Source organism: Pristis pectinata, chromosome 9 (assembly GCF_009764475.1).
Source record: "Pristis pectinata isolate sPriPec2 chromosome 9, sPriPec2.1.pri, whole genome shotgun sequence".
Lineage (NCBI taxonomy): Eukaryota > Metazoa > Chordata > Chondrichthyes > Rhinopristiformes > Pristidae > Pristis > Pristis pectinata.
In genome coordinates this window covers 81,522,646-81,547,846 of record NC_067413.1, presented here as the reverse complement: position 1 = coordinate 81,547,846, position 25,201 = coordinate 81,522,646, and the positions used below count along the sequence as shown (strand labels likewise).

At 41.7% G+C, this 25,201-nt stretch overlaps 1 protein-coding gene across 5 annotated transcripts in view; it reads left to right on the top strand.

Moving 5' to 3' along the window:
• The window catches only part of eya1 (EYA transcriptional coactivator and phosphatase 1), a 152,212-nt gene that overhangs the window by 81,842 nt on the left and 45,169 nt on the right, over positions 1-25,201 (top strand). For all 5 annotated transcript variants that reach the window (XM_052022815.1, XM_052022812.1, XM_052022814.1 and 2 more), the window contains one exon: positions 2,703-2,792. In XM_052022815.1, coding sequence (XP_051878775.1) covers positions 2,703-2,792 — 90 coding nt within the window. The remainder of the gene's footprint in view (positions 1-2,702; positions 2,793-25,201) is intronic.

The following is a 25,201-nucleotide window of genomic DNA, read 5'->3' as shown; positions in this document are numbered from 1 at the left end:
TCTTTCTGTGAAGCTCAAGTAAGATTTAAAGGCCCCAGACAGGGCAAAAATCATATGTAAAAAGCACAGTGGGTTGTGATTTAAAAAGCAGTCCTTCTAGTTAAATGACAAATAACATGTATTTATTAAAAAAACATATTTAATTTACTTGAGTTTTACTTTCTGTTCCTACAGCTAAGGCCTGACCTACTATTTCCAGCATTTTCCGTGTTTATTTTAGTAAAGGATTACCTGTACTTATTGTGATGCAAACTAATACTAATAACAATTTGCTTTTCAGATGATTGTGTATAAAATTTTATGTTTTTGCATTACCTCATCCAGTTAAACCAGACAGAACAGGTTCCTGCCTGTCCAGTTTGTTTCTCTTAACGTTTAGTCCTTCTTGTTTCAAATTTAACCTATAAATGGAAAACTGGCAAAGCATTAAATTTGAGGCACAAGAAATTCTGCAGATGCTGGAATCTGGAGCAACACACACAAAATGCTGGAGGAACTCAACAGGTCAGGGAGCATCTATGGGGGGAAATAAACAGTCGATGTTTCAGGTCGAGACCCTTCACAAGGACTGGAAAAGGAAGAGGGCACAAGCCAGAATCAGAAGGTCAGGGGGAGGGAGAGGAGTACATGCAGGTAGGTGATAGGTGAGTTCAGGTGATAGATGAGTCCAGGTGAGAGGGGAAAGCTAGGAGGGTGGGGGAAGGCAGAGAAGTAAGAAGCTGGGAGGTGATAGGTAGAAGAGGCAAAGGGCTGAAGAAGAAGGAATCTGGTAGGAGAGGGCAGTGGACCATGGAATGAAGGAAAAGAGGTGGGGAACATATAGGTAGGTCATGAGGGCTGGAGAAGGGGAAAGAGAAGGGGCGAGGGGGCCACAGGAATGAGGGAAAACAAAGGGGGAGAAGAGGTAAAAACCGAGGGGAAGGGTTACCACGTTAGAGAAACTGATGCTGTTGCCGTCAGGTTGGAGACTACCAAGGCGGAATATGGGGTGTTGCTCCTCCAACCTGCATCTGGCCTCAACGTGGCAGTAGAGGAGGCTGTGGATGGACATGTCAGTGTGGGGGTGGGATGTGGACTTGAAGTGGCTGGCCATCGGGAGATCCTGGCTTTTGTGGCGGATGGAGCGAAGGTGCTCGACGAAGCGGTCACCCAATCTGCATTGGGATCACTCTCTCTGTGACTCCATTGTCCACCTGTCCCTCCTCACAGATGACCCTCCTGGCACTTATCCCTGCAACCATGCAAACTGCTACACCTGCCCCTACAACTCCTCCCTCACCACCATTCAGGGACCTAGACTGTCCTTCCAGGTGAGGCACCACTTCACCTGTGGATCCAAGGCTGTCATTTATTGTATCTAGTGCTCCTGGTGCGGCCTCCTCTACATGGGTGAGACCCGACACGGATTGGGTGACTGCTTCATCGACCACCTTCGCTCCATCCACCACAACAGCCAGGACGTCCTGGTGGTCAGCCACTTCAATTCCACATCCCATTCCCACACTGATGTGTCTATTCACGGCCTCCTCTACTGCCACGTTGAGGCCAGATGCAGATGGGAGGAACAACACCTCATATTCCAACCTTGGTAGTCCCCAACCTGATGCATCAACATCAATTTCTCTAACTTCCAGTAACACCCCCCCTCTCTTTTTCTCCTTTTCTTTTATTTTCTCCTTTGTCTTCCCTCATTCCTGAGGCCCCCTCCCCCTTTCTCTTTCCCCTTCCCCACTCTCATGACCTGTCCATCCTTTCCCCGCCCTCATGCCCTGCCCATCTATTCCCCACCACCTTCCCTTTATTCCATGGTCCACTGTCCTCTCCTACCGGATTCCTCCTTCTTCAGCTCTTTGCCTCTTCTACCTATCACCTCTCAGCTTCTTACTTCTCCCCCCTCCCCCACCCTCCTACCTTCCCCCTCTCACCTGGACTCACCTATTACCTGAACTCATCAATCACCTGCCAGCTTGTGCTCATCCCCCTCCCCCTCCCTCCTCCCCTTCCCCCAACCTCCTTACTCTGGCTTCTGCCCTCTTCCTTTCCAGTCCTGATGAAGGGTTTCGATCCAAGTGTCGACTGTTTATCCCCTTCCATAGATGCTGCCTGACCTGCTGAGTTCCTCCAGTATTTTGCGTGTGTTGAAAGTATTAAATTTAATATAAGGAAACCACTGATGGCTGTTTTTATGCTTTATATTGTAAATTACATCAACGTTCAATGGATATTACATGTGGATGGAAATCATTGGTAGTCCTGGGAGGGGAAGGTTTATCATAAAAGATAATCATAAAAGTTCGTTGTTAAAATTTTCTAGGAAACCAAATAGATTTAAAATCTTGTCCCTTTTAAAGATATGCTTTAGAAATTTATCTATCTTCACTTATTTAGCCACAGGTGTTCAAACTCCAGTTTAACCTGGCTTTGACCACAAGTAAACCAGGCAACAAAGCTCAGAACCACCAATACTTAGGCTGGTATGTTGATGGAATTTTATGGCAGCCAGTGATTTAGAAAGGGCAGCTTTAATCCTTTAGGGTAAATCCCAAATCAGAACAATATCTGTTAGCATCAGAGGTTGGAGGTTTCATTTTGAGTTTTAAATATGGCTCCTGAAGATCCCTGCTGTACGCCTCAGGACAAAGAGTACGGCATTGCTACTTCAGCCAATGAATGCTGTTTTCTTATTTGCATTTTGTGTATAGGATCCACCCACATCAGTGTCACTTGGGCTACGAATGGAAGAAATGATCTTCAACTTGGCAGACACACATCTCTTTTTTAACGATTTAGAAGTAAGTGGAGATTTTTATTTACATCCAGTCTTAGTTAAATGTGTTCCATGCCCACAAAAGCTCATCACAGAATTATTAATTTTATCATTGATAGACAGGTGAATAGGATGATTTAACTCAGTAATAGAGGTGCTTTTGTTCAGTCTTTGGCTTAGTTAATAACTTAAGCATTTTACTGAAAATATTTCCATCAAATGGGCTGAAGGACTTGTTGATATTTTTCTGTGTTAAGATTTGTCTGAATGGGATTCTTGTTGTTTGCATTGGTATATAAATCAATCATAATGTCATGACCAGACTATAATTTGAAATGAGTTATTAGTTTGCCTCAGCTCAAAAATGAAAATAATGCACATTGCCTTTGTGGTATTCCTGTTGATCTCTAATATACCAATGACTGAACTGTTTGAGGACATCGAAGCTGAATGTGTCTTAAGGAAGCATTGTACACATGTACATTAAAAACTTAATTTACAATAGTATTGGATTCCTATGTGTCAGGAAGAACAAAATACTCTGATGTCTGTTTGTGGAAGATTTCAGTAACTTTCAAGTTGCAGAGATAATGTTACATCCATACACGATTAGAAAGGCAAAAGATGTATGATCTTTTTCAGCTGAGGAAATATTGTTCTAGCAACTGGTCCAACTTCTGTTAATGTGGAACTGTTGAGAAATTGGGTACAAATTTTCAAGTGGGCATGAATGTACAGCTGTAGTTTTGCAAGTGCAAATCGAGGTTTCACTGAATACTTTCATTTACAGTGTATAATTGAATTATTGTTCATAGTTTGTATGATCTTAAGGTGCACAGCACGTTGGTATATACAGCTGCTTTTTTACACAAAACTTGATTTTGCAGATAATAATATTCTCTCCCTGATTCATAGTGACTTCAATTATACAAGAAACTTTAGTAAAATGAAAATCATGGGGAAATTCTCCAGCTGGAGTCATTCCCATCTGCAGCATCAATGGCCTTCACTCCATCAGAAGGTCACAAATGATGGCACAAACCTCCCCAGATAATGAACTGGTCTGTGCGCACATACAGCAAGACCTGAACAACATTCAGACTTAGCATGGCAAGTAAAATTCACACCATACTAGTACCAGATAATGATCCCCTTTTCCCTTTGCGATTCAACTGCATTGCCATTGCTAAATCGCACACCACCAACATCTGCAGGTAATGTGGATAGGTCAGAGGTTGTTGCAAGTGATAGAGCTCCTCCCCAAAGCTTTTTTTAAACAACTACACGACATAAGTCAGGAGAGTAATGGAATCGTCTTCACTTTCTCAGATGAGTGCAGTTAGAACAATTCTCAAGATGCTGGACATCATTCAAGAAAAAGCAGCCCACTTATTTGTCATCCATTCTACTACCTTAACGATTTCTCTCTTCCCCACCAACAACTTCTGGCTGCTGTGCAGAGCATCTACACGATCAATTGCAACCACTCTCAAACTTCAACAGAAACTCCCAAACCCACAACTCCTATGGTGTAGAAGGGCAAGGGAAGCAAATGCATGGAATACCCCATGTGCAGGTCCTCATCCAAGTCATACACCATCTTGGTTTTGAAATATATTACCATTCCTTCATCAACGTAGGACAAAATCCTAGAATTTCCCAATGAACAAAATTTGGGAATACCTCCACCACAAGGCCTGTGGTAATTCAAGATGGTGGCTCACCACCAGCTTTTTAAAGGGTCCGATAGGATTGGATGACAAATAATGGCTTTCCCAGCAAAATCATTTCCCATGAAAGAGTTATTAAAAACATTACAAAATATAAGGAATGAAGAGTTGATTGTTTTGTGTGGTGATGGTTGAGGGAGTAAAGTTGGCACAAGGAGAACTTCCTATTTTTCTTAAATAGACCACTCCACTGGAGAATAGGATTTAGTAAATATTCTTTCCCAGGCACAGCATCTTCAGCAATAAAATATCCCTCAGGATATGTGCTAAAGTTATAATGTACCGAGGCAACCTGATGTTCAGGAATTTTTTGGGATATTTCTGAAATGTGGAGTACATTACGTAAAAACACATCATCTTCCTTAGTTCGTAACATTGGTCCTCAGAGTACTGCACTATAATATAGCATAGGAGTATAGTGCATTATAATATGGTACAGGAATATAGTGCATTATAATATGGTACAGGAATATAGTGCACTATAATCTAGTACAGGAATATAGTGCATTGTAATATAGTACAGGAATATAGTGCATTATAATATGGTACAGGAATATAGTGCACTATAATATAGGAACCCACTGAGTTCCTCCAGCAAATTGTTTGTTATTATTATTTCGTGAGATATCGTGCAGGATCCTCAATGGAATGCAGTTTGATTGAATTTGAATTTCTTATTGTCACATGTACCGACTAACAGTGAAAAAATTTATATTTAGTTGGAGAGGAAGGAAGTTTGATCAGGAAACATGATCCTGGTTTAAATAATACCAATTGCGTAAATACAAGCACTGGATTAAATTGGAAAATTAGCTTAAAAGTTTGCCAATAGATGAACACTGGCAGAGTTTACTTCATTTTTAACACATGAATGTTCATTTGAGGAAAAAACCATGGGAAACGTGATTCATCTGTGGCCTTGTTGGTTGTGCACCATAGATTTACTGGATTGATTCCTGCCCTAAGGAGTTTATGCTACCAGGAGAGATTGATTCGGATTGATCAATGTTCACTGTAGTTTAGAAGAATGAAAAGTGAAGATTCTGGAAGAGGTTGATAGGACAGACATGGTTTCCTTCCAGTTGAAGTGTCTAGAAAATTGATGGTCTCGTGATAAGAGATCAGCTAGTAAGGACTGGGATGAGAAACTTCTTTGCTCAGTGAGTTTTAAACATTTGGAATCACAGAGTCATGGGATAATTATGACACAGAAGGAGACCATTTACTTGTGCAGATCAAAGAAAAGCTATCCAACCTAATCCTACCTTCCAGTATGAAGTCTGTAGCCTGACAAGTTACAGTTTTTCTAGTACACATTCAAGTGCCAGTTAAATACAATGAGGATTTCTGTCACCTTGGGTTTACAGGGTGCGACACTCTTATCCAGACTACTTGGAAGAGCAATATCTATGCAGGCTACACTTCCTCACTGAAGTCTGTGACCTCACAAAGCTACATACTCTGCTATCTCAATATACAGGTTGGCAGAGACTTGATGCGTATGTTGCCTTGTAGCCAGTGATGCTAGGTTTCTACATTTGTTTCCAAACGCGATTTCCCAGTTTCTGCATCGGCACTTAACGTATCTTTCAAACTAATCTTTATTTTCCTTAGTCATTCCTAGGTAATATTGGTCACCCTTTGTACTCAGCTACAACTATCAACAATTCTGAAAGTTGGTCTTCGTTACACATAATGCCTTGCACCTGACCTAGAATTAGTACCTCATCCAAGTGCTTTTTTAGACTAATTCCACTTTCTGCCAAAAGTAGATGGTGGAATTTCCCGAAATAAACAATTCTACTCTTGATAGAATGATGCACTGTTCTATCCATATTCATTTCAACTGCCTGGTCATTTACTACGCTTCTTAACTTGAAATCTTGCAGCTTCCTCCACTTGTGTTGAAGAAGCTATACCAGCCTAGTTCTACTCTGTCTGAATCAGCTTAAGTACTACACAGACTCCCTTTTTTTTGCCCTGTTCTACAACTTTGCTGCCTGTGAAAAGGATCACCTTGATAATACTGCTCTGGGTTTGGATTTGCAAGAATTTATGCCATCGCACCTAAATGATGCTGACTTCAATTCAGGAATGGAGCTTTCGTTCTGCCTTCTGAGTATAAGCAATCTTCATGCAGTTGTTTTTCACTGCCATTTCCTTCAAGCTTGCTATTGCAAGCTAGGTCAAATAGAACACTCTGCACGTGTAACAATTTGGACAGAGTCCATTCATTAATTAAGCCACATAAGGAAATCTATTCCACAACACATGGTTTAAGAATTCACCAAAGTTGCAATATCTGGATAAATCCTTTAAGTGCACTAGGATAGGTGCTGACAGTTTCTTCCATTTTCAATTCCTTATGCCAAACTTGTAGCTCTCTGCTATTTCACATGGCTTTGGACTGAAATAATCTTTTAGTTTTTACACCACTGTAAAAAGAAGGTCTTTGGCTTTTTGTGGGACAGCAAGATTAGTAAACATATAGTAAGTCTCAATGCCAATCTCTTTTACAGCCACCTTAAACTCTGCTACAGCAGTATTTAGCTCTTGCACATTCTGAATGTGACCCTGGATTTTGAGAATCTTGTGAGCAGTAAAAAAATTATTTCCTTCACACTCACTTTAGATAGTGAAAGGCTGGCTTGCTTGATTGTAGACTCCTGGGCCAGCTAAATATCCTGTCCGTGCAAGCTGGTATTATGTCCCCTTTCCGATCTAAGCAATACTGCTGTTGCATTCAAAACTGTTCTGCTTTTATACTCATTCTCCTGTGTGTTTAGTCCTCCTGTTATCAACACTTCTCTTGGTACCACAGGTTACTGCTATCCTTTTAAAATGACTGTTGCCAGCACAGCTCACTGTGTACCAGGAAAACTTCAATGCCTAAGCCATTTTCTCTTTGCCTACTGGAGAATTTTGAGGTTGTGTGGTCAGTGCCCTCAATCAACTAAGTTCAGCAGTGTTTTGAAGAATTTCTTCAAGACACATTTTTCCTGGAGGCAATACTCATTGGTTACTTTGACTATCCTCGTCACCACTTGCAGTGCCTTTGGAATGGCCTGTGAGCCAGTTTTGCTGAGCTGATAAGTATTAACTTTAATAATTCCTGGGAGATACAAGAAACTTCACATTGGGTGTGGGTATACTTTAATGCACACTAACAAAAACAATGATGTGTTTGCAGCACATGTCTAATGAAGTATTACATCACCTGAGCAGAGCTCAGTTACAAATACACCACAGGAAGAAGAGCAGTAGGGAGAGTGAAGAGGCACACATAGTGCAGCAGGAACGTGCGAAGGGAAAGGAGGAGGGGGGCAGAGGTATCTTGTGTGTGAGCTGTAGATGTTGTGAAAAGACTTTAAGTTGTGAGGACTCACCTTGACAAATATAACAGTACTCAGTACTAATCAACAAGCTTCAAAACCTGGGCCTCTATACCTCCCTCTGCAACTGGATCCTCGCCTTCCTTATTGGGAGACCACAGTCAGTGCGGATCGGTAATGACATCTCCTCCTCGCTGAAAATCAACATAGGTGCACCCCAAAGATGTGTGCTTAGCCCACTGCTCTACTCTCTCTACACTCAGGACTGTGTGGCTAAGCACAGCTCAAACGCCATCTAGAAATTCATTGAAGATACCACTGTTGTTGGCAGAATCTCAGGTGGCGACAAGGAGGTGTAAAGGAGTGAGATAGATTGGCTGGTTGAGTGGTGTTGCAACAACAACCTCAATGTCAACCGAACCAAGGAATTGATTGTGGACTTCAGGAAGGGGAAGTGGGGAGAACACACACCAGTCTTCATTGACGGGTCAGCAGTGGAAAGGATGAGCAGCTTCAAGTTCTTGGCCATCAACATCTCAGAGACTCCCGGATGATATGTTGCCTCCCAGGTACCAGGATTAAGGATGTCTCAGATCGGGTCCACAGCATTCTAAAGGGAGAGGGTGAGCAGCCAGAAGTCGTGGTACACATTGGTACCAATGATGTAGGTAGGAAAAAGGATGAGGTCCTGACAAGTGAATATGGGGAACTAGGTAGGAATCTGAAAAGCAGGACCTCAAGGGTAGTAATCTTTGGATTGCTGCCTGTGCCACGTGCCAGTAAGGGTAGGAATAGATTGATTTGGCAGATGAATGTGTAGCTGAGAAATTGGTGCAGTGTTTCAGATTTATGGATCATTTGGATCTCTTCTGGGAAAATACGACCTGTACAAAAGGGACGGGTTACACCTGAACTGGAGGGGGGACCAATATCCTTGCGGGCAGGTTTGCTAGAACTGCTCGGGAGGGTTTAAACTAGTTTGGCAGGGGGATGGGGACTTGAGTGATAAGTCAGAGGATGGGGCAGTTGGTGTATAGGTTGATGCAGCATGTAGAGAGACTGTGAGGAAGGATAAGGGGCAAAATTGCAGTCTGTTGGATGGGTTGAATTGTGTCTACTTTAATACAAGAAGTATCAGGAACAAGGGTGATAAACTTAGAGCATGGGTCAGTATATGGAACTACAGTGTTGTGGCCATTACAGAGACTTGGCTGTCACAAGGGCAGGAATAGCTGCTGGATGTTCCAGGGTTTAGATATTTCAAAAGGGATAGGGAGGGAGGTAAAAGAGGTGGGAATGGCATTGCTAATCAGGGATAGTATCACAGCTGCCGAAAGGGAAGATGTCTTGGAGGAATCGTCTACTGAGTGGAAGTCAGAAACAGGAAGGGAACAATCACTCTATTGGGAGTATTCTATAGACTCCCCACCCCCCTCCCCCCCAGTTGCAAAGAGACACTGAGGAACAGATTGGGAAGCAGATTTTGGAAAGGCGCAAAAATAACAGGGTTGTTGTCATGGGTGATTTCAACTTCCCTAATATTGATTTGCACCTCCTCAGTGCAAAAGGTTTGGATGGGGTAGAATTTGTTTGGTGTGTCCAGGAAGGATTCCTGACACCATATGTAGACAGACCAACTAGAGGAGAGGCCATTCTGGATCTGGTACTAGCCAATGAACCTGGTCAGGTGTCAGATCTCTCGATAGCTGAGCATTTCGGAGAAGGTGACCATAACTCCCTGACATTTACCCTTGCCCTGGAGAGGGATAGGAGCAGACGGTATGGGAAAGTATTTAAGTGGGGGAGAGGGAATTATGATGCCATTAGGCAGGAACTTGGGAGTGTAAATTGGGAGCAGATATACTCAGGGAAATGCACAATGGAAATGTGGACGTTGTTTAGAGATCATTTGTATGGGGTAGGTTTGTCCCATTGAGGCAGGAAAAGGATGGTAGAGTGAAGGAACCATGATTGACAAGAGATGTGGAATATCTAGTGAAGAGGAAGAAAGAAGCTTGCATAAGGCTTAGGAAGCAAGGATCAGACAGGGCTCTAGAGAGTTGCAACGTAGCCAGGAAGGAGCTTAAGAATGGACTTGAGAATGGAGTGGAGCTTAAGAAGGGGGCATGAGAAGGCCTTGGTGAGTAGGATTAAGGAAAACCCCAAGGCATTCTACTCATATGTGAAGAACAGGAGGATGACTAGAGTGAAGGTAGGACTGATTAGGGATAGAGGAGGAAATGTGCCTGGAGTCGGAGGAGGTAGGGGAGGGAGGTCCATAATGAATACTTTGCTTCAGTATTCACCTGTGAGAGAGACCTTGACGTTTGTGAGGACAGCATAAAACAGGTTGATGAGCTAGAACATGTCGATGTTAAGAAGGAGGATGTGCTGGAACTTTTGAAAATCATTAAAATAGATAAGTCCCTGGGGCCGGATGGGATATATCCCAGGATACTACGGGAAGCGAGGGAATAGATTTCTGAACCCTTGGTGATGATCTTTGTGTCCTCACTGGCCATAGGAGTAGTACCAGATGATTGGAGGCTGGCAAATGTTATCCCTTTGTTCAAGAAAGGGAGTAAGGATAACCCTTGGAATTATCGACCAGTGAGTCCGACTTCAGTGGTGGGCAAATTATTAGTAAGGATTCTTAGGGCAGGATTTATGAGCATTTGGAGAAGCATAGTCTTATTAAGGATAGTCAGCATGGCTTTGTGAGGGGCAGGTCACGCCTCACGAGCCTGATTGAATTCTTTGAGGATGTGACAAAATACATTGAGGGTAGAACAGTGGATGTGGTGCAAATAGACTTTAGTAAGGCATTTGATAAGGTTCCCCGTGATAGGCTCATTCAGAAGGTCAGGAGGCATGGGATCCAGGGAAACTTGGCTGTGTGGATTCAGAATTGGCTCACCCATAGAAGGCAGAGGGTGGTGGTAGATGGAGCGTATTCTGCCTGGAGGTTGGTGACCAGTGGTGTTTCCCAGGGATCTGTTCTGGGACCCCTGCTCTTTGTGATTTTTATAAATTACTTGGATGAGGAAGTGGAAGGGTAGGTTGGTAAGTTTGCAGATGACACAAAGGTTGATGGTGTTGTGAATAGTGTAGAAGTTTGTCGAGGGTTACAACGGGACATTGATAGGATGCAAAACTGGGCTGAGAAGTGAGAGATGGCGTTCAACCTGGAAAAGTGTGAAGTGATTCACTTTGGAAGGTTGAATTTGAAGGCAGAATGCAGGTTAATGGCAGGATTCTTAGCAGTGTTGGGGAACAGACAGATCTTGTGGTCCACATCCATAGATCCTTCAAAGTTGCTGTGTAAATTGATAGGGTTGTTAAGAAGGCGTATGGTGTGTTGGCCTTTATTAATCAGGGGACTGAGTTCAAGAGACGCGAGGTAATGTTGCAGCTCTATATAACCCTGGTTAGACCACACTTAGAATATTGTGTTCAGTTCTGGTCACCTCACTCTAGGAAGGATGTGGAAACTTTAGAAAGGGTGCGGAGGAGATTTACCAGGATGCTACATGGATTGGAGAGCATGTTTTATAAGGATAGGTTGAGCGAAGGAGGATGAGAGGTGACCTGATAGAGGTGTACAAGATAATAAGAGGCATAGATTGAGTGAACAGCCAGAGATTTTTTTCCAGGGCGAAAATGGCTAACACAAGGGGGCATAATTTTAAGGTGATTGGAGGAAAGTACAGAAGGGATATCAGAGGTAAGTTTTTCACACACAGAGTGGTGGGTATGTTGAATGCACTGCCGGGGATGCTTGTAGAGGCAGATACATTAGGGACAGTTGGGAGACTTAGATAGGCACATGAATGATGGAAAAATGGAGGGGTATATGAGAGGGAATGGTTAGATTGAACTTAGAGTAGGTTAAAAGGTCAGCACAACATCGTGGGCCAAAGGGCCTGTACTGTGCTGTAATGTTCTATGTTCTAAAACACATAATTCAAGGATTGGCAAGGCAGTGATAACAACAGTTTTGAAAGGGAGAGGTTGTTGCCTGAGCATAGAGAGCCAATAGATATTGGTTACTAAGTGGGTTCAGATGCTATTATTGAGAAACCTGTAGTTTGGTAATTGGTTGTGTCCAGGTCAGACACAATAATAATATAAAGTCATTTGCAAATATATTCATTTGTATATAATCTTCCAAAAATCTAAGTTTATAAAATGTATCATTCCCTCAGAGTCCAATAAATTTGTCTGGTAAATTCCTCCATAATAAAAAAATCAATGATCCTGGTTCAACCTTGCCCATCATAGCTATTTGAAAGGCCCATTGTTTCTTCTTGTATGATGCTTCACACACAGGTGAAACTTCACAAGCCTATCGTTGCCTTGGTTATCCCTGTGCTCTTTTGTAAAGGATTGTGTTACTCATGTGTTTATTCTGTTTCCAGTGTTTGTAAACAATGAACAAGGACATGACTGATAACATGAGCCAATCTCTTGCGGAGTGTTGTATGAAAGTTTTCGAAGCCCTGTGTGCTGTCTTTTTTTCAACCATCAGTGACCATTTTGTTCATTTTTTTAAATTCATTTGATTTCGGAGACATGGTGGGGCTGACAATATATTATTTATCATCAGTTGGAAGATACATTGGGCCTACTCCAGCCACTTTTATTCCCGTTTGGATAGCGCATAATTATTGGTTGATATTTCTAGTATTTCTTGCACTGTTCTGTTGAAGGGATAGCAATGTATTTACAAGATATGATGGTGGAATCCTGGTGGAGATAATGTTGATATGATAATGCTACTCTTGTTCTTTTCATTGATGAGATTGATAGTGGTTGGATAAGCTGATTTGTGACTGTACATCCAGTAAATATTGCAAACAATGTCAACCCTGTGAGAAGGTGGAAAGAGTAATCTTTTGCTATAATACCAAAGGAAAAATGGTGAATTTTATAATCAGCAGCAAGCACTTGGCTCACCACTAGACATGCTAATTTAGGTCATCTTTGGCCATCCTCTCTGTGGGAGTCTGCAGAAACCATTGGGAGGATCCTCTGCGGTGAGTCCCTATGCATCATATGGGCCTTATGGATTGTAAGGACCATGTGGCAAGGCCAAACAAACCACGAGTTGAGAAGGCCAAGTCACACAAACTGAACCAGGATAGGTAAACTCTGAAATCTGAGGTGTTGTTTCTGAGGTGTTCAAAACATTCAAAACCATTTACAATCTTACAACTAGGCCTGCCAGTTAACACAAATAGATGTATGAAACCAATTTATTAATTAGTTTTATGTTTTAATCAATAAAGTTAAGTTTTCAAAGAATAAGTTGCACAGTAACATCCATGGACTTCGTATGGCTGCAGGTCATTTTGGACAAAAAAACATCAGCCCCTCCTCTGGCAGGCCATTGAATCATGAGACATGTGCCAGGCTAAAAACTCTGCTTGACAAACTGACCTAAAGTCATTGCAGGTAACAAAGCCCTTGTCTCCGACTTATCCTGCCATGAAATCTGATGGGCAGCAGGAGTCACTGAGAGGTCATAGGGGGAGTTACTCACTGGAGTTTGAGGGAATTGAAGATAAGGAAGGGAGGGAGTGGGCTGTGATAGAAACAGGGTGGGGGGGAGATTATCAGAGAGAGAGAGAGAGAAAAGGATGAGTAGGCAGGTGGAGGTTAGATACAAAGTGCAGAGGAGGGAGAAAGCAGTGGAGTGGGGAGAGAGTGGTAGAAGATGGGGGTGGAGAAAGAGAGATTAGAGGAAGAGGGAGAGCGGGCAAAGTGAAAGAGTGAGTCACAGAGAGAGAAATATAATGGAAAAATGAGAAGGGAGTGAGAAGTGAAAACAGAAAAGATAGCAGGAGAGCAAAATGGAGAGGGTAAGAGGGGAGGGAGTAATGATGTACAGAATGAGAGAAAGGTGCAGTGAAGGTCTGACCTCTCCCAACACAGACCTGGTTCAGCACAGCTGGATTCGGTTACCCCACCAGTGATGAGCTGATAGAAATCAGTGAGGCACAGGAGACTGGAAATGGAGGAACACAATAATCAGAGTTTTGCAGGAAATGTAGGATGTTACAGAGCGAGGAGCCAACTGGTAGAAGATTGGAGTTCTAAATCACATCTTTAACATTTATAAAGGTATTGAACCATTTAAAAATACTGGTTTTCACTTACTGTTTAACAGGGTGATTAAAATCCCATTTAACTTGCAACTAATGTTTTAATCAGTCTACAGCCCTATTTAAAAGCAATACAATAAAAATGTCAAAAAATGAGGAAAAAAAAAGTTTCTTAAACTGCTTTCAAGCCCCTGCAATAGACATTAAAATTTTCAAAAATACCTAAGCTAATGAGCTAAGAGGTTTTGCAGAAAGTTCTTGGAAAGACCTGAACAAGTGTTTTTAAAATCAGTCTACTAAAAGGCCTCTTAAATTGTCAAACTCTTACCAGTTAGTCTCACAGCCATTCCCTTCAACTCAACTTGAGGGAAGAATGCTCCTTGGATATTAGGCAGAATTATCTGTCATGTTTATTATGTACATATAAGGCACCTGGCCAGAATTTCTTCACCCATACTGAATTCCATGAGTAGTTTGGCATCGAAGCACAGCCTGCTGCTCAGTAGCAGATCATTGTCAGCAGCAGCTTCTGCATTTCCATGTCCCAAGCATGGACAGGAATCTGGAAGTTGCTGTCACTTGCACAAGGTAATGGTGGAGAATGCCAAAAGCTTTTTCCCCTGGTTTTGTCCTGAATGAAATGGAGTGTTTGAGTATTGTAGATGAACCCATTTGCTAAGTGAGTCAGGAGGTGAGCTGACAACCCAAGGTTACTCAATCTCTGCATTTCTCTTGCTACAGCTGATCCAAATTTTATCTATATTTAATAGGTAACGATAATGGAAAATATAGAATGCTGTGGATTTCTGGAAATTGTCTTTTCTACTCCAACCTTGTTTTTAATGTTTTGTCTGACCACAGAATTCAATTGTCTTGTTAATAGGAATGCTCATAGTCTCCAATTCAGATATGGAAAAGAGGAATTAAAGTAATAAATAAAGAAAATTCAGGAAACACTCAGAAATAGGGTTGAAGTTTGGAGACCTTTCATCAGATCTGGGAAAGAAAGATAAACAAGGTGGTTTTAATTTGTGGAAAAGTGTTGGGAGGGATGAATAGGATAAAGGCAACTTCTCTAATAGAGAGACCAGAGATTCAAATTTCCAACATCTGCTGTTTTTTAATTATCAATTATTGTTAATACATTGATTTGCCTGATTCACTTGATATCATGAGGTACAAGTATTATAAACTTTACTAATTCTGAAAGATGATTTATTGCCAATTGGTAGCACTAACTGTACTGTTTAGAACCAGCACCCAGGAAATTCATTGGAGTCAATGAAGCTTGTAGTAAGCTGTTACTATATGTTTTTGGTATGAACTAATACTGAACTTCAAAGCAATTATTTGTAATGCTACTTTAATGGTCAATTTTGCTTTAACTGTCAATCCTTACCAAAATCTCTGATTCTGTTATTTACAGTATATATCTTTGCTCTACCTCCAAGGGAAATTATTCACTTTTCAATTTTTCTTTACTCTTCTGATTTTAACTGATTATCAAAATATTTTTCTTCATCTTCAGTTGCTGTCGATGTGGAGTTTGCACATTCTCCCTGTGACTGCATGGGTTTTCCCTGGTGCTCTGGTTTCCTCCCACATCCAAAGACGTGTGGGTTAGCAGATTAACTGGTCACTGTAAACTGCCCTTAGTATGTAGGTGGGTGGTAGAATCTGAGGCCAGTTAATGGGAATGTGAGGTGAATAAATAGGAGTAAATGGCAGGGATCTAGGGCTTGTTGATGTTCGGAGAGACCTTGAGATGCAAATCAATATCTTCCTGAAAGTGGTGACACAGGTGGATTAGGTAGTGGAAAAGGCATTTGCATTCATAGGCCAAGGCATTGAGTATAAGAGTTGGGGCGTCATTTTGCAGCTGCACAAAATGTTGTTCAGACCACACTTAAAATATTGTGTACAGTTCTGATCACTACTCAGCAGGAAGGATGTGGTAGCAATCAAGAGAATGCAGAAGAGATTCACCAGGGTGTTGCCTGGAATGGAGGACTGAAATTATAAGGCTGGTTTGGATAGGCTGCGTTTATTCTCACTGGAACATAGGAGGCTGAGGGGTAACCTTACAGAGGTTTATAAAGTTATAAAGGGCATAGATAGGATGTACAGTCAGAATCTTTTTCCCAGGGCAGAGGAGTCTAGAACTAGAGGGCATAGTTTTAAAGTAAGAGGGGAGAAATTTAAAGGAGATCTGAGGGGTAAGTTTTCAAATGGTGATGAATATCTGGAACGAACTACCAGAGGAGGAACATAGAACATAGAACATTACAGCACTGTACAGGCCCTTAGGCCCACAATGTTGTGCCAACATTTTATCCTGCTCTAAGATCTATCTAACCCTTCCCTCCCACAGAGCCCTCCATTTCTCTATCATTCATGTGTCTATCTAAGAGTCTCTTAAATGTCCCTAATGTATCTCTGCTGGCTGTGCATTCCACACACCCACCACTGTCTGTGTAAAAAAAACCTTACCCCTGACATATCTTCCTCTAATCACCTTAAAATTATGTGCCCTTGGGTTAGCCATTGTCGCCCTGGGAAAAAGTCTCTGACTGTCTGCTCGATCTATGCCTCTTATCATCTTGTACACCTCTATCAAGTCACCTCTCATCCTCCTTCTCTCCAAAGAGAAAAGGCCTAGCTCACTCAACCTGTCGTCATAAGACATGCTCTCCAATCCAGGCAGCATCCTGGTAAATCCTTTCTAAAGCTTCCACATCCTTCCTATAATGTGACCAGAACTGAACACAATGTGAACACAAGGTAGTGGAGGGTGATGCAATTAAAAGTATATTTCCATCATTTTATGAATAAATTGGGATTAATGTGGGATGGTAAGTGCAAATTGAGTGGGTGGAAGGCCCTGTTTCCATGCTGTATGATTCTGTGGTTCAAAAGTCTGTTGGTCATATTATTTTAAGCCATACTGAATAGTTACTTGTTTCTTGGCTGAAAGTGACGGATACAGATACCTATCTTAGTAGTTATCAACATGCTATAAAAGATGGAAATAAAATACATTAAATGTATTTAATAAAAGCCAGTGTGTTAGTGTTGTGACCAGCTACTGAAATCATTGAATTTTCCTTAGAAGTATCAAATGCTGATGAGGACTCCACACTATTAAGTATTAAACTTTGTTATTTGTAAACAATTGATAGCAGGATACCGATTCCTCGGTTACATCCCACTGGAGGTGTGCATCCTATGTCCCAAGCCCATGGGATGTGAATTTTACATCAGCTGTCAGCCTTTGTGTCCCATACCATCATTTAATAATACTGTTTCCATACTACTTGCATCAGGAGGTACAATTTGTTAGATTCTAGGATTAGAGAAACAGGACTGCAGATACGGGAATCTAGATGAAAAACAAGATGCTGGAGGAACTCAGCAGGCCAGGCAGCATCCGCGCAAAAAAACAGACGGTCAACGTTTCAGGTCAGGACCCTTCTTCAGGACTGAAGATAGGAAAAGAGGAAGCAAATCAGTGATAGGCGGACAAAAGAGGGAAGGCAGGGTGGGCACAAGTTGGTGATAGGTAAGAGATAGTAATAGGCAGGTGCAGGGGAGGAGGGGAGTGCAGATCCACTGGGGGATGTGTCAAAGGTGAGGAGGCAGGTGCCCTATGGGGGGGAGGGGAGAGGAAAAAAATAGACAAGGAGATAAAGAGAGGCTAGGAAAGGGAAGAGGCATGGTGGGTTGTAAGGGGGGGGGTGGGTGTGGGTTGGGGGTGAGGTGCTTGGTTTACTTAAAGTGGGAGACTTTGATGTTCTTGCCGTTAGGCTGCAAGGTCCCAAGACGGAAAATGAGGTGCTGTTCCTCCAGTTTGTGTTTGGACTTCTCCTGGCAGTGGAGGAGGCCAAGGACTGACGTAACAGTGATAGTGTGGAGGGGGAGTTGAAGTGACTGGCGACAGGAAGATGCATATTGCGGTTACGGATGGAGCACAGGTGCTCTATGAAATGGTCACCTAGTCTGCGTTTAGTCTCGCCAGTGTAGAGGAGGCCACACTTGGAGCACTGAATGCAGTAGATGATATTAAGGGAGGTGCAGGTAAATCTCTGCCTCACCTGAAAGGACTGTTTGGGTCCATGGATGGAGGTGATGGAGGCGGTGTAGGGGCAGGTGTTAGACCTATGGCGGGGGCAGTGGAACATCCCCGGGGTTGGAGCAGGATTGGTGGGGAGGGAGGAGTGAACTGGGAAGTTGCGGAGAGAGTGGTCCCTACAAAAGGCAGAAAGGGGTGGGGAGGGGAAGATATGCTTGGTGGTAGGGTCCCATTAGAGATGGCAGAAGTGGCAAAGAATGATGTGTTGGATACGTAGGCTGGTGGAATGAAATGTGAGGACAAGGGGGACCCTGTCCCTGTTGGGTCTGGGATGGGTGGGAGTGAGAGCAGAGGTGCAGGAAATGGCAGAGATGCGGGTGTGAGCTCTCTTGATCACAGTAGGGGGAAGCCACAATTAGTAAAGAAGTTGGACATCTCAGATGTCCTGGAGTGAAGAGCCTCATCATGGATCCAGATGCAGCGGAGGTGGGAAATTGAGAGAAAGGGATAGCGTCCTTGCAAGAGACAGGGTGAGAGGAGCTGCAATCAAGGTAGCTGTGGGCATCAGTGGGTTTGTAGAAGATATCAGTGGATAAAGAATCTCCTGAGATGGAGATAGAGAGATCGAGAAAGGAGAGAGAGGTATCAGAAATGGTCCAAGTGAATTGGAGAGCTGGGGGGAAATTAGTGGCGAAATTTATGAAACTGTCGAGTTCTGCACAGGTGCAAGAGGTGGCACCAATGCAGTTGTTGATATAGTAGAGAAAGCTGAGGAATGGGGTCAGAGTAGGCTTGGAACAGAGACTGTTCAATGTAGCCAACCTAGATTCTAGGATTTCTGTGTCAATCTTGTCTGTCTATATCACATTGTGAGCCCTTGATGTGACTGCTTGTACAATCTGTATTAATTATTGCCTTAAGAACCTGGTTAGAGACATATTTTTGTTTTGCATTAGATTTTGATGAATAGCTTTGAAAATCCTTACTGGTATTTAACCACTGAGTGCTTGGTGAAGAGGTTGATATAAAAGATGGAAAGAGATTTTTACTCTTGTCATAAGTACTGCTGTGTTGCTCTCGTTTTGCAATACAACATGATGTATAATTTTAATTTAACAATTTTATTCTGGTAAAATATCAGGCTTTCAAAACTTTCAATCTCAAAAACATTAGCCAGCCAGGCTCAACAGAAAGTAATCAAGATTTTTTTCAAAAAAACGGCTTTCCTCTTGTGTACAAACCTGCATCTGTTTTCTTCAGGGGAAGGAAGAATCTAAAAGATTTCAATCATTTCTAGTTTTGCTTATCAGAGTTAATTAACTTCAATTTCTTTTTAAATTGTTCCTGATGTTTTCTTTCACAAAACCTAGCGAAGTATACCCTCTTTCACAGATGAAGCAAAATCAATTTAAAATACTAGTTTGCAAAATAGCTTTGTTGAACATCTGCACCAAATTTTGACTTCTTTCATCATTGATGAAGCCAATTATAGACATATTGAGAACTGGCACATTTGATAAAATGATTTAAAATCACTGTACTTATTTCTGCTGTTTTTTGAAAATGGTTTAATTAGGAGGCAATTGCCTACAGCATTCCACCAACCAAATACTATAAAGTCATGTGGAAAAAATGTTCTATTATTTCTAACAAGTTTTGCATACTGTGATATTTTAAATTAATTCCTCTACTATATTTTGACATTGATTTCTTTTCTGAATTGCTGAATAATGTATTATAGAGTGATTGTCAACACTATTAATGTTTCATTGTAAAAGGTTCATATCTTCCATTACTCCATTCCACATTGTGCATTGTATCCAGCATATGAGTTACTACAAAAATGAGACATAAATCTGAAGAACACCATCCCATGAGTTTTACAGTGTTCATATAATAGATATCCCAGAGTGATTTTTAAGATTATAAATTTATCTTTGGGCTCAGATTACATATAAAAAATACCCTTGTGTTGTAGGACATCACCTGAACTCCTGTGTTAGATTACTCCCTTGTTCTCTCTTAATACTCCCTTGCAATTGTTCCATGTTACGAGCTTTTTATTCACAGTGTCTTCCATAGCTGATGATTTATGTTCAGTACATTATATTTCCCACAACCAACTTTACTGTGATATTATCATAACGCCCTTGATTTTCCTGGGTAGGGCTTGCTGGCCCCATTTCCCCAAACTTAACTTTTCGACATCCAGATGATCGTGAAGATGAATGGTGAGACAGGGCCTCAAATGACGTAATGAGAGGCCAGAACAAGCTACACACAGACACAGACACACACACACACACAGAGTCTGTCAAAGGTGTTCGTTTTTCAAGATTTCCTGATGTCTCTAACACTCAAAAACATTTTTTTAAATTAATAATTAAATAAAATTAACTCTAAAATTACTTAAAATTAACTTGAGCATTTTTAAATAATTAAAGCATTTAAAACAAGCTCAAATAATAAACAAGTGAGGTATACCTTCTACTTCCCTTTATTTCCCATAGCCCCACAATCCCCATTAGATGAATGGGCTTGCAGGTCTAGCGCTAGCTCTATTCTAGTGCAGAATCCGAGAACAAATTCCCCAGTGTAAATATTGGGAAATCTCAAGTTTCTGCTTCGGTACCAGAACCCATGGGAAACTTGGCCTGTAAGCTCAAGACCTTGCATTTTCACAGGAAATCTGAAATTATAACCACTGTTCCATGAACAAAATTCCAAATTTTCTTCAAGTAAAAGTAGTAAATACCTAATCATAGAAAACATGCCAAATTGCACTTGTAAGGTGATGACGTGCTGTGCTACCTCCGTATCATCACCATGACCAACAATCACACATTGCTTCTGACTTGAAATACTAATTGTCAGCTCCCAATCTTTGTAGAGCAGAAATTTCCTCCAATTAAATATTGGGAAAACCATAGATGTTGTCTTTGATTCCTGCCGCACATTATTCCCCTGACACAGTTTGAGTTAAGCTTGTTAATGCATGTTCTTTCTATCAACAAGGTTGGTTGTTCCCTGCACAGCTCTGCTGCTGAAGCCTATATTCCATTCCCTCAATAATCCTAGGCTCCAGCATTCTGGGATGGCCTCCCATCTTATTCAAAACTCTGCTACCTGAATCCCAACTCAGACCAAGTCCCATTCATTCATCATGCCTGTGGCGTTGACCTGTACTGGCTCCCATTCTGGTAACTTGTAATCAAATTTCTCGTTCTTGCTTTCAGCTCCATTCAATGCCTCATCCTTCCCAATCTCTGTGACTTGTGCTGTACTCCATCCACTTCTGGCCTCTTGCCCAATCTCAGATTTTGTTGCTCAACCAATGATCTTAGTTGCTCAGCCCTAAGATCAGGAATTGTCCCCATAACCCTTGCCATTTCATCAGCATTCTCCACAGAGCCTCCTCTATACCCAGCTTTCAACTTGCCTATCCTATTGTCTCCTTGTATGCAAAATTTTGTTTGTGTTTTATGACTTTGAAGGTACTATATTAATGTAAGTTCTTTGTCCTTTTACAATGTTCTATGGTATCATTTGCCACTTTGGTGTACATAAAAATAAATTGCCTCGCCCAACTACATTGCATATAAATGTTTTAATATGCTCCAGTAGCCCATGCTCTGTGGTTGTTCGGGCTTATTTCCTGTCCCCTCAAAAATTGCAGCCTGTCCAACAGTGCTACAGTCATACTGGCTGATGCCTATTAAATTTAAATGAAGGCAATGAATTAAAAAGTCCAGAGAGTATTCACTTGGTATATCAACCTATTGATGAATCTGTTTGGTGTGGCTTTTTGCCAGAATTTTATTGACTCCTTTTTAATCTATAAATAGCAGAAATTTCCTCCAATTAAATATTGGGGAAAAACCACAGATGTTGTCTTTGAATGCTGCCACAAGCTATTGCCCAACACACACACACAGATGCAAGACATGGCATCCATCAAAAGTATTATTACTTAAACCTGTTGCCACAATGGCAGAAAATTGGCAGTCATTTTAAAATTTGAGGAGACAGTCAAAGAATTTCTCCACTGACTATGTGGTGCTCTGGTTCCTCCCACATCTCAATGATATGCTTGTTGAGAGGTCAATTAGCAACTGTAAATCGGCCCTAGCGTAGGTGGCTGGTGGGAGAATCAGAGGGGTGTTAATGGGTATCTGTGAGATAATAGATTGTTGGAAATAACAAGGGGGAAATGGTTTTTGACAGAATTGTTCTGGGAGCCAACATAGATTCATTGGGTTGAATGTCTTCCATCAGTCGTTCGCAAATATGATAAAATACAGAGGAATCATTCAGTTCAATTAAATGAGTTAAATAAAGGTCTTTGGAAAGAGATGTTCTGATTGGAGCTGCCACACCTGATACAGGATACAGGTCCTCCCCAGGTTATGAATGTCAACTTCTGCATAGCCTGTATTTACAAGCAAGCGTTTGGGAGATCTTATCAGTTGCTACGGGGCTGCAGGCATCTTCTGATGCCTGGGAACTTGATTTGCGGCCGCATTTCCGATTTGCGAGCTGTACAGGTTATGAACGGTTCACAGGAATGAAACCCTGCCGTAACCTAGGAGGACCTGTACTGTCGCGTATTTGGAGGTCTCAAGTGTGCAAGCCGGAAAATGGTAATCCCTTCCTTGACAGAGCCTAGAGAAGAATATCTAATATCAGGCACATAAACATGTGGCCCACCCATGTTGGAGTTGATTCGTCCTTGTGTCTGAAATCAGGTTCGTGAAGGGCTGCTTTTTTATGGTTAGGCCTATGTAGATGGCATTAAGTCCTTCAAATGGCTGAAGGTGGACTCCTCCATATTCTTTGGCATTCTTGCTTTCTATCAATTAGGCTACACTGTATCAGCCTCCCTACGTAGGCTCCCTTGTTATAGTCCTCAACCAAGTCCTTCAAGGCAGAACTGAAGGTAACCTTTACTACTTGGTAGCATATGCCTCTAATCTACCCTGTTCACATCATCCCACGGCTTAAACTTGTATTCGGTCTGGTACAATGACATGGTGTCTTCCTCTTTCTCCTCTGTTGAACGATGCTCCCACATTGAGTTCAGGGAGGAGCACAGAAGGTGTCCACTGTAATCCTACAATTATAGAGCGAGAAAGAACACGGTAATGGTGAATGTATGATGCTGTGTCAAGCACACATGCAGATGCATGTAGCTAGAATACCTATTGCTTTGAGGCAGGAGGTATATAAGTTCCTGCAGTCTTTGTGTGACATCCTCTTGTCTAACCTGAGGAGTAATTGGAAAAGTTCTCTTCTAGTTTGCTGGGACAGGTGCCTGTTGTAGGCAGCCTCATCCTACAAAACGAAGGGATTGTTAAGGTTAATGTGCTGTAATACCATGATAGTTGTAGACTGTGTGGATGATGTGTACTTTAACCTGTGTGAGCTGTTGAGGAGGGCTAGGGCAGTGTGGAGTGCCAGAGAAATGCTGGGGATAGCTGCCACTGTGGGGTGGTGTCTGTATGAGCGAGTTGAGACTTGTGTGGTTCAACTTGTTAATTTCAAGGCTGCATTTACATGTCTGAGCACTAACCTTGGCATATCCAGTATGATCATGAAATGTTTTTCTGCATGGTCCCAGGTGCGGACAAAATACTTCAGGTAGTAATCTCAATGGCCCCTCCCACCACCTCATCCATCTCTGTTCTTGGAGTCCTAGCTCCCTTTTAAGGTGGGGTAGGACCCTTTTTCACAATGTGTGATGGTAGGGGCATGTTCTTTTCCCTATTCAGACACTCTTGGAACCATTACCACTGCACATACACTTACAACAGAACTTCTAAGTGGAGAGTGTCATTTACAACTTGTGCACTGATGTTAATTAGTGCAAGAATGAGGCAAGAGGTGCACAATGTTCAGCCATGCAACTTCATGAACTGTGCATTGGCAACGTAAAGGCAGGATACACACTCAGGATGTATCTGGATGTTTGTTTTGCTAACACGAGCCATTACTTTGCTCCATCTGAAGCAGCATGAATAAGCATGGGTTAACTGCAGGAAAGGTTTAGTGCCATTTAAGAGTGACCTGATTTCTGGACCATGGTTTCTCCAAAGGAAGGATAATCTATTAATTTGATCTTTATGCATTAAATGCATAAAACAAAGCATTGTAAATATTAGTACATGATTTTTCATAATGTACATGCAAATTGCCAGATTAAGATCAATTGTCAAATAAAAGTGTTAATACAAAAACTGTATGACAATTACTGGAAGTCTGAAATACTCATCAGGAAAGGTAGCATCTGTAAAGAGAGAAACAGATAATGTTGCAAGTCAATGACCTGTCAGAATCTGAAAAAAACAGGGAACTGATACTAAACAAGTACAGCATCGGTGGTGGGGGGGGGCGCGGGGGGGGGGGGGGGCGCGGGGTTGGAAGAACGGAAGGGAATATGTGTGGTTGGATGAAAGACAGAGATGAAAAAAAAGGAAGATAATACAAGGCAAAATGGCATGGGAATAGGATATGAAGAAGGAAAACGTTCTTCTGTGTGAGAAGTAACTGAGAATAGCAAAATCATTGCCAGCACCTGCTGTCTGGGGAAAAAAATTAGGAGCAATGATTATGATCTGAAATTAATGAATTTACTACTGAGCTGAAGAAATGGGATAACTTGATTATCCCTTGCTTTTCAATGAGAGTCTCACAGCTTTCCTTGTGATCGTGTGTGTAAGATAGAAGTACTAATGATAATTAGTGGCATATAACATTATGTGAAAATTAAAAATTAAATGGTACTGATATAAGTTACATTTAATATTTAAGATTTAGTTAGGTATAACTCGATCCCAGTAATAAAGGATACACATATTCACGCTGTACATCAAATGGATTATTTAGGACGCTGTACAGCCTGTTTTAATTCCTTTACTATTCATCCAAAAATTGTAGAATGGAATGAAGCAGGTTTCAAGAATACCTTTTGTTCTTTATATCCTGTGCTGGCCCGGAGGTAATCTGCACCCCCTTTTCAGCATTGAGTAATTGTAGTGGGAAAGCAGAGAAAATGCAAGGGTCATGAACCATGGATCAGGCAGGGATGACAGGTCCTGCCAATTGAGTGCCAGCATTGAGAACCTGCGAACCATTGATACAGGTTTTTCACATGGTATTAGCTTTTTTGGTTAGAAGAATGGTGTGTTGATGGCTAGAAGCGT